The sequence below is a fragment of the Ceratosolen solmsi genome, unplaced genomic scaffold (genome assembly GCF_000503995.2).
Source record: "Ceratosolen solmsi marchali unplaced genomic scaffold, CerSol_1.0 scaffold61, whole genome shotgun sequence".
Classification (NCBI taxonomy): Eukaryota; Metazoa; Arthropoda; class Insecta; order Hymenoptera; family Agaonidae; genus Ceratosolen; species Ceratosolen solmsi.
In genome coordinates, this window is record NW_011948435.1 from 2,581,390 (window position 1) to 2,599,285 (window position 17,896).

Below are 17,896 nucleotides of genomic sequence, written 5' to 3' on the forward strand. Positions count from 1 at the left end.
TAACAAGTACAAATAAAATCTAGGATAATGATAATATTCTGTGTGTTTCAATTAAAAGAATGAAAATATCAACGTAATTATTAAGGTTAAATACTTATTGCGTGTAATTAATTACACAATTATTGTAAGTCGTTAATAAAGAATAATGTTAAATGGGAAATGGAGATTTTAATAAATGAAATCTTTTAAGAATAAAAAGTATTAAATACAATATAAATCAATTATTCTCCACTTATATGCGCAATTAAAATTTTAATAATAATTTTGTGATTTTTCTAATATTTGCTAAAGATCTTGTCTATGAACACGGGAATGAATAAATGTTTAATTAGGAAATTTTATAAATTTTTTTTTTTTTAATAATAACTATACTATAAAACCCTTATTCGTCCATAATAATTTCTATAAAGACTGAGCTCTCTATGATAATTTTAATCTTATCTTTTATTATAATGAGAAATATTTCTTCGTAAGTTAAATTATTTTCATATTTTTGACGTTTTTTTAAATTTTTTTCACGACATAAAAATAGTGCATAATCAAATATTTTTCAAATAAATTCAGCCACAATGTGCTCGTGTATAGATTACAGAAATTAATATTAAAACTTTTCTCACAATACTGTTTTTGTCGCCAAATTTTGCATTGCGGGATCTTGCTGCAAGCCCAGAAGGCTTTCTATAAGTAGGTCGAGTGCTTTTTGAAAATTTGCGGACAACAGACACGACGCATTTGTGTCTATATATATGCAGTGAACTTTATTAATAACGAAGCTGGTCAAACTCCACCACCAAACAATTAAAACTTTTTGTATACAATTTGCAACAGTTAAAATATAATTGTATGTTTAAGTATGTACCGTCTTCAAATATTTTTTGCTTTAATGCTCAGTTTCTTAAAATCGCTATTGTTAAAACATCTAGATATACTCGTCTTTATCAGAGTCATTGTCCCATTGAGGGTTTTTATTCTAATATCTTCAAACTATCAATTTTACCGGAAAAAGTTATTCTTCAAATAAAAAAGGTAAGTAGTTTCTCGTATTCAACAGTTTCTTTTAAAATTAATAATTAAGAAAGTTTCCGCCTTGAAGAAGATTATTATTATACAAGTTAACTTCATTTAATTACTTTTTCAAAATTAAGAATGAAAAGTACTTTCTATAGATTCATTGCTACTTCATGAATTTACCTAATAGCATATTTAAAAAAAATTTATGTATATATATATATATATATATATATATATATATATATATATATATATATATATATACATAAATAGTTTTGTAGAGCAAATATATGTAGACTTCTTTAATGTCAAGTTAAATATTTTTGGAAACATAATATCATCAGAAAGTAAAAAATTTCTCATTCATTACACTCAATTTTATTCGTAAACAAAAATTTTTTGAATATTTTAGTAACTACATATTTAGTACATTATTCTGAAAATGTATATATATATATATATATATATATTCGATAAACTGTAATTAAAACTTCATAATATATGAAAACTAGTAAAATCATACTAAAAATAATATAAAACAAAACAATATTTTTCCATAATTGTATTTAATTTTAAACATTACAATTTCTCGATTTAAATTTAGTAGAATTAAAAGAATTAAATTCGTTATAGCTAACTAATATTTCTTCGTAATCTTTATTTGATATTCAATGAATTAAGGTAGAAAATTTTAATTTCAATTCGGAAATAAAACTCAAAAATCATCTTTTTGCTTAATTAAATGTTCTTAATCATATTATGAATTCCTTCAAAGCATTATCATTTTATGAGATAAATTTTATAAAATGGAATTTTCCAATTTTAATGTATCATTTATGCAAACACAGTTTAATAAGCCTCGATGAATCATGATAAAATAGTCATTTATTATGTAATTATTACAGTTCTATGTTATTTATACTAACTTATTTAAATTTGAAATGGTTAATTTATTATTTTACCAATGCAAACATTTTTCTATTAGTTCATTTGTAGATACATACAATATGTACAATTTAAAGAAAATAATTATCCTAGTTGTTAAAATATAAATGTTTATGGGATATTTATAAGAATGCGAACTGATGTAAATTGATTTAAGTTGATAAGAAATTTATAATTAAAAACTTAAATATTGAAAATAATAATATAAATTTTCCAATCCATTGTTAGAAAATCCTTTCATCGCATTATTTTTCTTAAAATTTAATTGAATCTTTTAAAATAATGTTCTAAATACGAAAGAACCTTCCAAGAAATTATATAAAACGCGAATCGGCGATGATAAAAGCAACATTATGTCATTGGCTCCACGAAAAAAAAAACTCATCATTTGCCTAACATTTTCATACCGCCAAGCAATCTAAATCTCAATCAATATATTTAAACTCTGCATCTCGATAATCAAAATGCTGAATATGCTAGAATTACTATAGTCATCATAATTTTTTAATGTAACTTTTGTTAAATTATTATTTACATCTAGAATATTTGTCAAGTCCAGAATTTTTGAAACGTCGCTACTTCAGCTTTATTCCTTTAAAAATTTTTGCTTTATTTTTTTCTGTTATCTTTAAATTGTCCCTTTAGTATTTTGATTTGGTTTCAATATTCTATTATATATTTAATTCCTACATGCACGTAATATTTTAATTGTAGTATACATTATGTTTCTTTAACTAAAAATTTAATAAAAAACATTTTTCTAAGGCTTTTCCTCTCGTATTTTCAACCATCTCTTCAACATGACAAGTGTTGCACTAAGAATTCTTTCTATATCTATTTAAAAATTTTTAAGACTCCACAAATCCGTTCTTTTCCATTATTAGCAAAATACGAAATACCACGTTGTGTTTTATAAATAGTTAACTCAATTCCATTTACTTTACATATTTACTTTACCATTTTTCACGTTACTAGCACGTATTATATTTGATTTAAATTCATAATTCTATGAAAAAATTTTTACATTAATAAAACTATTTTTAATAAATTTATAATCACTTTTCGACTAACAGTCATTACGTGAAACTATGAGCTCTGTGATTAATTTTACTGACATCATACTTTTCATCACTTCTTCTTCAGTGTCTTTCTTCCAGACCAAGAACAGACATAACTTAGAGCCAATATGTACAATACAAATAATATTTTAATAAAAATCAATACGGTTGTTCAGCTTAGTTTTATTATTCTATAAACAAATTTTATTCCCCTTTGTCAAATATTGATATTGTCAAGATAAATAGAGAATTAATTATGAACGAAAGACCCGTCACAAACAAGAAATATAAATTATTTCTCGAAAATTTTCTACTATTTCTAGCATAATTTTTATACACTTTATAACATAGTTTATTGACACTTAACCAACAAATTCCATACTCTCCACCCAAACATTTATCTGTACTAAAGAAATTATCACGAATGTGGGCTGCTTGTTCAAAATTCAGTTTTAATCATACCTATTTCACACACGTAAAAAACAAGAATGAAACACCTGTTAAAGTTCTTTTACCATAATTATAATGATTTTAAGCCAGGTTGCAGAATATAATAATAATTAAATAAAAATAAAAAAATTCTATTTATTTATTAATTTTAAAGCAGTAAATTGCCTACGTAAGTAAATGTATTTACTTGATTTTAACATTTATTATTTGCTTTTTCTTATTTGCATTATTATTTAGTTATTGTATTTTTCAAAACATTATTCAGTTCGTTTATATCTCTCGAAAATTTATTGCAAATTTTTTTATCAAATAAATAAAACTTACGCAATTTATTGTTTATGATTGTATTATTTAATAACTGCTGGATTGAATTTCTTATTTGAAATTTTATATATAAAAAAACTATTTTTTTAAATCACAGTTTCATAATCAGTAATTATTATACGGTAAAACTTTCGTAATCTAATTTATTAATATAATATACATTCGATGAGAATAATTAACTATTTTCATACTTCAAATTGACTTGCAAAAGAGAATATTTATAATGAAGGATTTATCCATATGCATATTTACATTATATTCGTGGATCTTAAACGTGTAAAATGCTTGAACTTCGGAATGACAGAAAATTAATAATAATTCAAAATCTTGTAGGCAACAAATTTTCAAACCATCAATACTATTTTAAAATTCTGAATTGATCGTACTTCAAATAATTATAATATTAATAATGTATTTTCTTATTTTTATTATTTTTATATTTTTAAATTTATTGCTCGTATTACAATTATAATTAAATAAGTAAATATCTATTTACTTATCTAATTCGAATCACAAAGTTAATATCTTTAAATTAAAAACATTTCATTCAATTCTACATATCTAACTATTTCAATAGCAAAGTTATTTGTTTACATCCTATTTTATTTTTAAATAAAAACTTATTAATTATTTTTAATTATAAATTAATTATAGGGTTAAATACATATATTTAAATAAAAATAAAAGGTTGAATACATTTAAAAATTTCCATCTAATAAAATAGAAACAATTTATAATTTTCATTAAATATAATAAATAATTAATACGTAGTAATAATGTTTACAAATTTTATGAAAATTACCTTATTGTTTATAATGTAAATGAAAAAAAAAAATGTATTTAAATATTGCAAAATATATCCTTTAATTATTAAAATTTTGAAATATTTTAAAAACGTAAGAAAAATCAATTGGAATGAAATCAAAATAAAAGAACGTTTGACTTCTAATGAAGTTCACACATTTGTTAATTTAATAAAGTATTAACATGTCTATGATTTTGTTTATTTAAGTTACAAATGATTAATATTAAAGTAATGACTGTACATATAAAATTGTTATTATTTCAAATCTTTTTTTAAAGTAAATCTAGAGTACATCTTTTCTAACTTTTATGAACTTATTCACTAGAAATTTCAGAAAAGCTTTTTAACTAAATTATATGGAATAATACGTTCTTAATTTACATATATTTTATTTAGATAAAAACTTTAGATAAAATTAAATATTTTTTTTTTTTTTTAAACTTCTGTGACCGACTGAAGATAATTCAAGATGATAAATTAATTTATTTCTTAAATAGATTAAAAAATAGTTTCTAGTTACTTACTTAAACAATGTTTTATATTATTTTGAAGAAAAACATTTAATTTACCAAATTAAATCAATTAAAGATTAGATTCTTTATTTCGAATTTTACATTTGATAATACATAAAATAAATTTTTATACAAATTATAATTAAAATATTAAAATATGTTATTAAAATATTTCTAATATTTTCTAAATAAATATAACGATAAAGATAATTAATATTATGAATCATTCTTTTTATTTAGCTTTTACAGAATATATAAGAGACCTGCATTTAATCATAACTCTAATTTAAAAAAAAAAACTTGTTTATAATTATTAATTTCTACAATATGTCTTAATGACATAAACTTTACATATACAGAATTAAATATAAATTAGAAATGAAAATTACATTAATAAAATATTTAGTAATTTTATTATAATCACTATTTCCTATGATAATGAAGAACAATTAGACAATTAAAACAGCCAATGTAAACATATATTTTCTACATACAGTATTCAATAATACAAGATATTAAAATAAATATATCTTATAAAAATAATTCACTGATACCATATGACGCTTTGTACTTTTATTTTTACTCTCTCTCTCTCTCTCTATATATATATATATATATATTTTTTTTTTTTTCTGAAAATAATTTCTTCAAAATGATTTATCTATTAACTTTCTATAATGTTCAATTCTTCAAGAGGTTATATTCGAATATTTGGACGTATAATAACATCAATTTATTTTATCGAAATATTCTTGTAAATATTTGAAACGATTATTATTTACTAATAAATATAATAATTGAAGTATACTATTTGTTATTACATATAAAAGATTTAGACATAATTTAAATTATAAGTAAACTAACCTAATAAGAGATACTCTGTTACTCGTCGGTACTCGAAAATTACCGGAATTTCAAAAAAAAAAAAGTATTTATGCTTTTAATGTACAATTCTTTCATATTTAATTTTATTTTAATGAAATACTCACTAATTTTCACAGTAAACTATTATGATTTCTGGACAGGTAAACAAAAAACAAATGCTACTAAGGGTGGTAGTAGCGCAAAGGTAACTAAAATTTATAACTTCGGGAACAAAAATGGCGTGTAACTTTTCTGCTATTCATTGGGCAAAACTTACTTTGAATTAATTCTTTATGTTCAAATATAAAATAGACTCGTGCAAACTAAAGATATAACGTTAATAATGTCGAAACAATATTATTAATAAAATTTCATATAATATTAGGATATTTGTGTGTAACAATATAAATTATAGTTATTTGAAATTAATTATTAAAAATCTTTTCTTTAGAATCTTTAATCGTTTGATTTACTATATTTTAAACTAAAATACATAAATAAATAAAAATATTTTCTCTCAGAGATGTAATAATAATATTAAAATTGCGATACATAGTACCCAGTGCTTGACTCTAATAATAATGTATTTAGATTACTCAAACATAGTGTTTGATGTGCTACTATAATAATAAAATCACAATAATAAAATTAAAATTCTTGCATAGTCATCAGCAATAATATTATATTCTGATTTGTTATTTATTAAAAAAATAAAAAATAATAATTTTAATTCGAACATATAAACTCGAAAGAAGTAAATAAATAATTATGAATATCATATGTAACAATTATCACAGTTCGGAAGAGTGAGTTTGATCTTCTGTCGTTAATTTTCTATCCGATAAATATCGTTTATAATCTGTAAATGCTAGAATTGCAGCGTTCCGTCCACTTATAGCACTCATTTCCATAGCACTCGCCGCCCATTCTATTGCATTAACATAATACATGAAATCGTCTACTTTGAATTTATCAAATCTCATCGCGGATGAATATTGAGGATATGCTTTCCACTTGATTTCTTTAACTTTGTGAACCTAAAAATGAGTAAATTTGATTAGAAAGGTGTTCAGTTTTATGTATTATTCTTAAGCATTATGTGGAAAAAAGTGTTTAAACTTTTATCGAATATAGTACAATATTTAATGTAAAACGTACTTTGGAAAACATTTTGTTGATAATTGTACTGTTTAATTTCTGCCTACTAAATACTTTCCACACTTGGACTCCTTTGTCTCGTTTACCATTTACAGAGGTTAATTTTCCAATTGAGCTAATGACAGTGTCAACTGGATTACAACTTATAATTCCGCTGAATGTTTCTTTACTTCCAAAATAGGAGAAATTTACTTTGCCCGCTACGAAAGTGGCATACGTTGTTTGATAATTTCCCAAAAATTGAACATCCGAGCTCTTAAAGCCATTAAAAGTCACTAAAGATTCTTGATCACTTGTCATAGGAGCGGCGATAATAACAATATCATAAACTTTACTAGTTATAGATTCAGTTCCTGAAATCATTAGTAATACTATATTTTACAACATACAAAAATGCAATTACTACCTTACCATTTTCTTTATAAAATATTTCATATTTAGGCATATCTTCCGTTTGAAGACGATCAATTCTATTTACAGTAGAATATATTATTGAAACGATCTCATTATTAGAGATCAAACGAGATGGTACCTAAATATTAATGTACAACAGCATTAATAATCAACATAATTAAATAACAATATGTGTATGCACATTTATATATATATATGCGTGTGTGGGAGTGCGCGCGGGTGTGAGTATTTATTGATTTAAATATGTAAAAGAAAGATAATATATAAATAAAATTTTAAGTTACAATTCTCGAGTTATTGTTTTAAAACTGTTATTAACAAAAACATCATTATTTATAATTAAAAGTAGAATACACTACCTCTTTATTGCCACCTTTGATCGACCACAAATCAAAGCCTGCACCTGCTATCGACACACATGCAACGAAAGCTTGAACATTTGTATCTTGTCCGTAATTGACAACGAGCGTAGCCTTAACCAATTCATTTATTAACTGTTCTCCATAACCCAAACTCTGCAAATGATCTTTTATCGATACTTGCATTAAATTTATCAAGTTTTCGTTCATGGCACTGATTAGAGCAGTTACATTTTCATAACCAATGCCTTGTTCTTGAAGATTATAAATATTGTCAAAATCATTTAATATGCTACCCACGTATCTGTAAAGATAAATTGGTTGCAATCCATATCTAAAAATAAGTTTCAACAACGTAATTACTTTCCAATTGCTTTCTTTAAAAATAAACTCCTTGCCATTCCAAATTCCAAATGTATCGTCGGGCACTGGAGTTTTGGAATGTAGATTTAACAATTTAACGAAATATTTCATATATATATTTCTAGGGTGAATTATAGCCCCTCCTGCTTCAAAGTCATTATTTCCAAGTTTAACGGTTGCGAGGCGTCCGCCGATAGTTTTGGATTCAAATATATCTATTTTCAAATTTTTGTCAAATAATTTAGTGAGAAAATGAGATGTAGAGGCTCCGCCGATACCCGCTCCAATAATAGCTGCAGAACATAAATTCATTATAAATAAATGATTTTGTACGATGACTCATGTTTAATAAAATTTTGAGTTTTTGTTTATCAAAGGGAAATAATGTTTATTTCTAAAATTGAGGTACTCACCAACATTTGGTTTAGTAATTTCAGAGCAAAAACAATTTCTGAAGAATAAGAATCCATTTAAGAATATAATAGGAATGACTTTCCTTAATATAATTATCATTCTATAATATTCTATTCAAAATGTAAATTCCGTTTTACATTAATTAATTACGTAATAACCATAATTGTGTGTTGACGTACACACGCGCAGAGACACGCATTCCCATGTAAAAACATTCAATTTTCTTTATTACCAATTATTTAAGATTTAAGAGAAGAAAAAAGCAATAGCATAAAATTTAAATTAATAAAGCTTTATTATCTTAACCGAACATTTCTCATTTATGTTGTAGGTCATTATTTCGAGCCACTAATACCCTACAAGCATTTGTCACATAAAAAATAGCCGTGAGTTCATTTCTTGAAACTAATGAGGTTTTTATTCAGTTTCACAGTAGATTCTGATTATTTGTCTCTAATATAACTCGATTCACACACGGTGGCTATAAAAATAAAAGCAGACCACAATGTCGCTGAAATGTACGGACAGCAGTCAATTCGCGACTCTCTATTGGCGGAAAATGAAAATATTACGGTCGGTTGGCGTGGTGGTAGGAGTAGGTGGCTGCGGAGGGGGAGAGGGTAGAGATGATTGTCGAGAAGCTAAGGAAAGGGGAACAATTTTACATTATATGCTACAAGAATCGTAATAAAGTGTATGTATGTACAATAAAAGGATGAATGACAGCATAAAATATGCATCTATCGTGCGTTGATTTGTTTTAAATGACTTTAATGATTACAAACAATTATTTAATTAAAGTGATTATTGTTAATTAATGGCAAAAGTATTTAAAGCCATTATTGCAATAAATATATATTTTAATTAAAATAATTTATTATATTCAATACTCAATTTACTTTAATCTCAATGTATATTGTGCCGTATATTTAATTAAAAAATATTTTGAAATAAAATTTTGTAAATATAACTTTTAGTTAGCTTATATAATATTCAAGATGAAATTTCGTAAAAATTATATTATGAGATTTTATTTAAGTGTTCATTTGAATACTGCAAAACAAGAAATTTCATACAATAAAGAATTTTACAATATCGAATTTATATACGATGTATCTATTATTATTATTAATAATATAGAGAATTATATTCTATTATATTATGGATTTCAAATAGCATAAAATTCATATTTCATTAGCTTTCATCGTTCAATTTAATTTTTAATTATCTACCAGCAATTATTTACAAATTGAAATTTGATAATAAGAATGTTTCAAAGTGAAAATTAATAAAGAGCTTTAAATTAAATTAGTATTGAAGAAATTTTCCAAAACTTTCCAACGCGTTAATAAAAGCGACGATACAAAAGATCCGTAATTTGGTTATCTTTCTAAGGTCTTGTCCATGTTATGTAATTGAAAAAGTCAATTTTTCTTAGAGTAATTAATTTATTACCCCATTATATTTATTGCATATTACATTTCAGTTATTAGTAAGTTACTATAAATTCAAAATTTATTATATACGTAATGTATAATTCTTACATTATACGGTCATAATAACAATGATATAAGGCTTAAAGACACACGTGATGAATGAATATTCAGTGTCTTTGGCCTTTATACAGAGTAAAACAGTATTCGGGAAAGTAAATTAGAAGACGACTCGTTAATTATGAGCAAAACATAAAGTCTCTCTCTCTCTCTCTCTCTCTCGCTCTCTCGCTCTCTCGCTCTCTCTCTCTCTCTCTCTCTCTCTCTCTCTCTCTCTCTCTCTCTCTCTAATCGCCTAGAATATACATTTACCAAATGTTGTTCAGTAATAAAATACTGAAAGATTTATAATACTCTGTAATAAAATATTATTTATATGAACGAAAGAATTTGCAGCTATTGTTTAATCGTATCTAAGCAAAGTTTCTACGTATAAAAAAAAAAAAAAGTAATATTACAATATGCAAAAAATTTGTCGAGGATTCATGAATTCACATCGATGTCTTCTAAATACCTTAATATTGCTCCACGCGCATTATTACTGAAACAAGCGATTCACTGCTTAAGATTGTATTCTAATTTATATTAATTATTATAAGTAAAACACAAAAATTTATCTGATTTACAATCTCACTTTCTCTCATACGCTCTCCCACTTACGCGCACTTGCTGTCTTCTCCCTCCCCCTTCTCCCACACTAGTCATTTAACTTACAAACTATCACTCGAGCTGTTCTTAATGATATCATGCAAAGCACCATTTATCAAATTGTATCAATTTACTTATATGATATTAACTACAAAACAAGTAGTTCGCAATATTACAGTTGCCATAATTATAAAAGAACTGGTTATTCGTAACGTAAAATGATTCCCCGGAGCTATTTCAGCGCATTTTCAAGCCCAAAATTGCATACTCATTGTATACAAAATTGCATAAGTTGACTCATTGTCTCCAATTTCTATACGTAATTCATTAAACGTTACGAACTGCTTCAATTAATAACCAGTTTGCAATCCTCGAGAATAACATGAATTATTTATTAGACTATTAATGTATTGTTGTTGTTGAACCTAAACGACAAATTACAAAATACAAAAAGGCGTCAAGAGTGACTAGTTACTATCTATTAGATTTATGTACACACGTATTAAACTAGTAACAGTTGTTTAAGAATTATAATATACAGACTTTTTAGTTTCTACGTCGTTGTACATATCATTATATTCCTAAAGTATAATTTTTTTTTTTTATTTTAAATTTTTTTTTTCCCCCAATAAATCACAAATGATCTTTCACACAATTGTTTATAACGGGCGTAGATGATTAGTTCGTTAATATATTTACATTAACTACGTACAAACTTATAAACAAGTGGTATGAGTAAAAAAAAATAATTTGATAATCAGTGAAGAGTGTAGCTCCAAAAAGTTTAGAAAATAGTACAATGAGTAAAATGTCTCACATTTCCTTTCAATATTACACGATCTCAATTCTTGACTTTTTTTGAATGAAAAGAAACTGCAGAGCTTCTCAATACAATCTGAGCATTAATGATTTTGTTGGTTGGACAAAGCAATTGAAATAATTTTTACCAATTGACTTTTATATATATATATATATATATATATATATATATATTTTATTTTGTATTTTTGTATAGTAGATTTATACTTCTCTAAGGAATCCAATCATTTGAAACAAATCACTAATATCAAATATGGAGTATATTACATCAATAAAGAAATATTTCAGTCTCAAGGCTCAAGCGCGATTGTCAACATACCAATGCGGTGGTTAAATTTAGCAACGCAATATGATTGCTACAAACATCCCGGTTCTTCCCGATTGTAGATTAGCACATCAAGGGCAATGAGAATTACTCCACATTTTCTTATAACACGGGATGATAGAAAAGCTGTCATTCGAAAGTGAATTCCAAGGCTTTTCATCTGATGAATACGAGCTAGCTTTATATGCTTTATTCTAAGGTATTAGTATGATTGGACATACAAACCTAAATGTGGAAAAAGTTTTTTGCAAAATACATCTACGATTATGTTACGTTAAGATAACTTTATTTTACTAATTACGCCTCGCTAAGAAACTATATTTTGCCATATATTATCAAAGAGCATTTATCCTTTTCAAGATATATTCTTGTAAACAATCGTATTGAAGAATTTAAATTTAAATACCTTCTACACAGTCTATTAATAAATGTTTTTTAATAAAAGTAAAAAATTAAAATTAATTCAAGCTTCATGATTGATTAATATCTTGATTGGGATAAATTCTTCGAAGCACATAACAATTTTAATTTGAAGAGAAAGGCTTATTCCATGTTATGTAACAAATTCAAATAAGTGAATAAATATTACATAATAAAGGATTTAAACTAGTGAAAATAGTTAATTTAAACATTTATGTTAAAATACATCGGAACCATGGTATGTTAGTTAGGAATAGATCTATAGATTTCTATTCGATTGGAAAAAGTTTTAGAACGTTTAATTCTAACAAAGATACAGGTGCGCTCTAATAAATTTATAGGCCAACATTATAAATACATATTATTCAGCGTTTATTCAATTAAATATTTTCTTATCTATTATTCATGGAAAAATTGACGTGAAAATTTGGAGAAGAAGAAAAAAATTAATTCTATTTTTTGTAATTTGGAAACAGTTGTTAATACATAAGAATTCTTAACATTGAATGACCTATAAACTTTCTCTTAATTAAACGAATTTACGCGATATAAGATAAGCTGTTTAATAAAATGTCTTATTCTAAGGATTAACTTAGTATTGAAACTCATTATAAAATAAAATTATAATATTCATATTTTTGTTCCAATTACCATTAAAATACTCCATAGTCTGATAAATAATATTGATTTGAATAATTAATAGGACAGGGCACACTGACCAATGCACTTCGACTTACTCACCCCACCATGCCGACGTACTCGCGCAACTACTCTCGCACACCTACGCAAGAGCGCCCGCGCGTCATCGTATCAATTATAATAATAAAAATTAATCAGGCGAGAGAAATGGTTAGAGAAGTACAGATAAGATTAAACTAAAGCATCTACCGGAATTAATTTTTAACTTTTTTGACAAATGTGACAAACCTTTGGCTTATGTGCGATGATGATAGAATTGATAAATAATTCTAGGCAATAAAAGTTGATCAGTTGATATACCAAGAGATATACAAATTATCACATGAGAAAACAAATTAAGAAGTATGTTACGTAAAAATCATTAACATGTTCGATAAATTATTTATTTTACACATCATTTTCTATCTCGCGTTAAAATTAAAATATACAGGGAACAAATTTGTCGTAGAAAAAATATTGTATTTATAATTTAATTAACAATTATCATTCTAGTTATGTTAATATTGATATTATTTATTATTTATTATTATTATTATTATTATTAATTTTTTTTTTTTTTTTAATTATCAGATTAAGATTTACAATTATGTATGATGTATTCCAATAATATTAATAAATAATTCACTGTCGCATTTGTCTATTGAAACATAACTTATTCGATAGTTTATTTTTCCTAAGTTATTTATAATGTAAAATGATTTTTTATCTTAACACACTTCTTACTTGTTACAGAGCAGATAGGGTCAACAATTTCAGCCAAAGACAGCCTTATGCGTACCCGTAAAATATAATTATTTATATACACACGCATGCATTCATGCGTGCATGGGTGCACTACACACATGCCACGGAACTCTGTGTATGAAACATATCTTTGTGTGTATGTTGACCTACTATCCATGCCTCTTACATAGATAGTATTTGAATTATATAAATAATATTTTAATGTGATAACGGTAACATCTTCTAATGTATTTAGTTGTTCCAAGAATACAGTCGACACGTGTATTCTTGATCCTTAAGTATTTTTGTTCTAGTGTACATCATTGAATTACCAATTCATTTCTTACGACTAATTATATATGTATGGGTGTACGCGAACCGTTTATGCTTATAAGATTCAATACCATATGAGTAGCGCTTGTCATTAAAAAATAATTTACTGTATCCGATATGTCAACGGTTTCGTTATTCCATGTTTTGTTTTCGTTTTTGCCCTGTGTTCGTTCGTCTCGTGATATCATTTTTTTTTTCCTTGAATAAAACGAAAAATACGATATATATTGTTTCTCGCAGATATAACAAAACAATCATCGAGAGGGAAAGATGACGCCAGAATTAAATATATGGGGATACCATTCATTTCAATATAACCTGTATATTTTTATATCTATATTTATTTACAATCAATTCGCTAATTTCTCATTGATCCCGCCTATTACATACATTTAACTTTATGATGTGTCATAGCTGTAGTATTATTATTATTCAGTGCAATATGTAATCACTCGATATTTTTATACATTTTCTTCTAGAATCATTTCTTGACTTTTTTTTTTATTTTGTAATTTTAATAATTATCCTATATTGATAAAGAAACGGGGAAAATTAATAAAAATATTGACGTATTGATTATGTTTTTTTCTCTTTGTCCCACGAATTTGAAAATAAATTTTTATTCCAAGTTATCTTTTAATACGATCGTACTTTTTTTATTTTTTATATTTCGTGTTCATTATGAAGAAGCACAGCTATACGTTGAACTATTAAAACGTCCTTTTAAAACTAATTTTTTTTTAACTTTTACGTGTATAGCAAGAATTCGTTAATAACGCGATAAAAAATTCTATTTAACACGTAATCATAATAAACTCTTACAAACTCTGGATCGTTTAGTTTTATATTGAAATGATAATCTTTTGCATTCGAATAATGTGAAATAATCGTATTCATGACGTCGATTGACTTATTACCAATTTTTTTTTTTTTTTTTTTTCACACACACATATGTTTGGCGAATGCTACTGTATAATACCTTTAAAAATACCTTTATTTTGAACGCCTTTTAATAATAATAATAATAATAATAATAATAATAATACCTGAAGAACGAGTGCCATCGGATTCGAATTATATTTTACATTATGTCATGTCTCGATAAATTTTAACACGTTTGGGTGATTCTCACCAACGCAGGAATGTTCACAACTATCAATTCGCAAGTTTACACAAATCCGACTAACCGACATATCTTACAATTACATATGCAGAAAGTCCTTTCAATTCATTAAAAACTTTCCTTTTCCCTTATTACAATTGAGTACGTACAACCTCGCTGCTTCTTCCTTAAATTTTATTCATTTAAAGCACTATGAAAAATAAATCTCTGAAAATCTCAATCAAGGTTTTGATGATAAAATCAACGCATACTTTTCATAATTAAATGCATTTGCGAAGAAAGCTAAATCGAAAGTACGCCACTAAAATCCTTAAGTGCGCGATGTATCGTATAATACGACATATTTCCGCCAACATGTCTACGTTTCCTAATTATCCAATATCGTAATTTACCTACACGCACCAATGTTCGCTCCCATTACCGAATTATCATCATAATATCCGCACTCGTCGAATCAATGGCGACATTTAATTAAAAAAGTACAATTAAACATAATTCTTATGTACACGTCCTAACTAAATCAGTATGTTAAAAAATATATCAATGTAAATTCCAAGCGCATCGTCTTTTTAAATTTTCGTTCGACGAATGAAGAAGTCGTACTCAGAAAATTGCATCTCGGATCAAGAAGTTGCCGCGTCGATCTCGACGGTGTAATTAGCCGTGACTTGGTGATCAGCGGATACGCTGAACTCCTTATCTCAGTATCAGGATGTTGGCGCGTAGCCGAGATTTTTGCGCTGGAGAAAGAGTGAGATCTCACGGAAGGTCGGCCGCTCGGATTCGTCCCTGCGCCAGCACTCGAGCATCAAGTCGTAGATGTCCTTGGAGGAGGCGCTTGGCTTTGGCAGCTGCTCGATTGCAACGCCCATCTAGAAAATCGTGAGAGCTAGTGAAATATCATTTTCAATGTTCTGCACGCGATTGCCGCGCTCGACTTATGTCAAATGATTATTTATATGTACGATAATCGTTATAACAGCACAAGATCCCTTAAAGCTACACGCTACTCTGCTCAGTCCGAGCAACATAATAATAATAAGCACAACAACAACAACGACTACGACAACGAAAAAAATTACAATAGTAGTATCAGCAGCAGCGATAATAGTAACAACAACAATAATAATAATAATGATAATAATAATGATAATAATAATAATAAGAAGAAGAAGAACAACAACAACAACATAATAGAAATAATAAATATAAAGTCGGCAATAAAATTGCATAAGGCTGCACCACTGCTGCTTACTATCCTATAATTCGACATTTTTTAATAAACAGTAAAAAAAAAAAAACTCTCTCGGTAGTTTCATATTATCTATGCATTATAACAGTACAGTATGTTGTATAATTGATGTGAAAGTGGACGATATGATTGTACAAATTGACTCGCCCATTCAATCCTTCGGCGAAGCATTTAACGTAAAGATCTTTTTCGTCTTACCTTTCTGCTTTCATCGTCATCCCCGTCTTCTTCTTCGCTGCTTTTAATTTGCGATGCATCGTCGTTAGCAGCACAGTCGTGACAAAAACGACGTAAATATCGTACGACCTCGAGATCACTCAAATGCTCGTATGGTATTCGCCTTCCCAAATTCAAAATTTCCCACAGTGTCACAGCAAATGACCAGATGTCGCTCTTGGTCGTGTATTTTCCCTAAAAGTTTATGTATTCGATTCAGATTTTATAGATGAAAACGTCGCCGTGCTAATCACGAAGTCTTAATTAATAATAAGCCCTTTGATCATTTTACATTTGACTTTAAAAGCAATGATATGTGTATTAAAAGTTTATTCAAATTTCATTCTCATGCAATTCTATTGTAATTAGCTGTTCTATAGGAAATCTTTTTTCTATAGGAAATTAATATATTAATTTTTGGAAAAATTAACGAATAAATGTATATTCCGAATTGCATGAATAATACATGAATTATGAAGAAAATTTCAAATGGATAAATGAAGAAAGAGATGATTGTAATTAAAGATCAGAATTATCAAGCTTTTGTACAATTTCAAAACTTTTTTTTAATCAACGTTAAAGAAGTGCCAAAGTAATTGAAATTTGATTATATTAATGAGAATATTAAAAAAATATAATAATAATATTAAAATAGAAAGAACTATTATAGATAATGTAATTTGCAAGTCTTTCACAGATTACATACTACTAGACTTACAAAGATACTTAAGTTCATTCGCTTTTCATAGCTTTGAACGAACGAATTGATTTAAATTATTTATAAAGAAATTCTATGAAAATATAATTGTTATATAGTATTAAGAAATTATTTTAATTTATTACCAGAACTAAAGATTCCCAGGCCATCCATCTTATTGGTAATGGTATGCCGCCATCTACTTTGTAGTAATCACAAGCATATAATTCGTTGTCAGTACCAAAGTCAGAAATTTTCACGTGATAAGCCTTTCCAACGAGACAATTTCTGAAAAAGTAAGTGAAAAATAAATACAATCATTTTCCATAATTGTGAATTATTTCATACGTTGACAAAAATCAATGGAATTTAAAAGAAAATTTTCTGTATTGTCAATAAAGTTTTTCCAATTTCTAAAATCTTAATGTTCATGTCTGACTAAGCAAACGTAACTACTACTTATTTAACTAA

At 26.3% G+C, this 17,896-nt stretch overlaps 2 protein-coding genes across 3 annotated transcripts in view; both read right to left on the minus strand.

The window, feature by feature from the left end:
- Positions 1–6,702: 6,702 nt before the first annotated feature.
- On the minus strand, positions 6,703–8,791 carry LOC105364959 (prenylcysteine oxidase). Its single transcript, XM_011503002.1, has 5 exons — positions 8,677–8,791; positions 7,901–8,556; positions 7,539–7,659; positions 7,128–7,480; positions 6,703–7,006 (listed from the first exon to the last, which is right to left on the minus strand). The coding sequence occupies exons 1-5, from the start codon at positions 8,774–8,776 to the stop codon at positions 6,761–6,763; spliced, it is 1,476 nt and encodes a 491-aa protein (XP_011501304.1). The 5' UTR covers positions 8,777–8,791; the 3' UTR covers positions 6,703–6,760.
- Positions 8,792–15,695: 6,904 nt separating this feature from the next.
- Positions 15,696–17,896, minus strand: part of LOC105364960 (discoidin domain-containing receptor 2) — a 237,779-nt gene continuing 235,578 nt past the window's right edge. For both annotated transcript variants that reach the window (XM_011503003.1, XM_011503004.1), the window contains exons 15-17: positions 17,572–17,713; positions 16,711–16,923; positions 15,696–16,132 (exon numbers count right to left, since the gene is read on the minus strand). In XM_011503003.1, the coding sequence (XP_011501305.1) occupies positions 15,968–16,132; positions 16,711–16,923; positions 17,572–17,713 (520 nt within the window). In that variant the 3' untranslated portion in view covers positions 15,696–15,967. The remainder of the gene's footprint in view (positions 16,133–16,710; positions 16,924–17,571; positions 17,714–17,896) is intronic.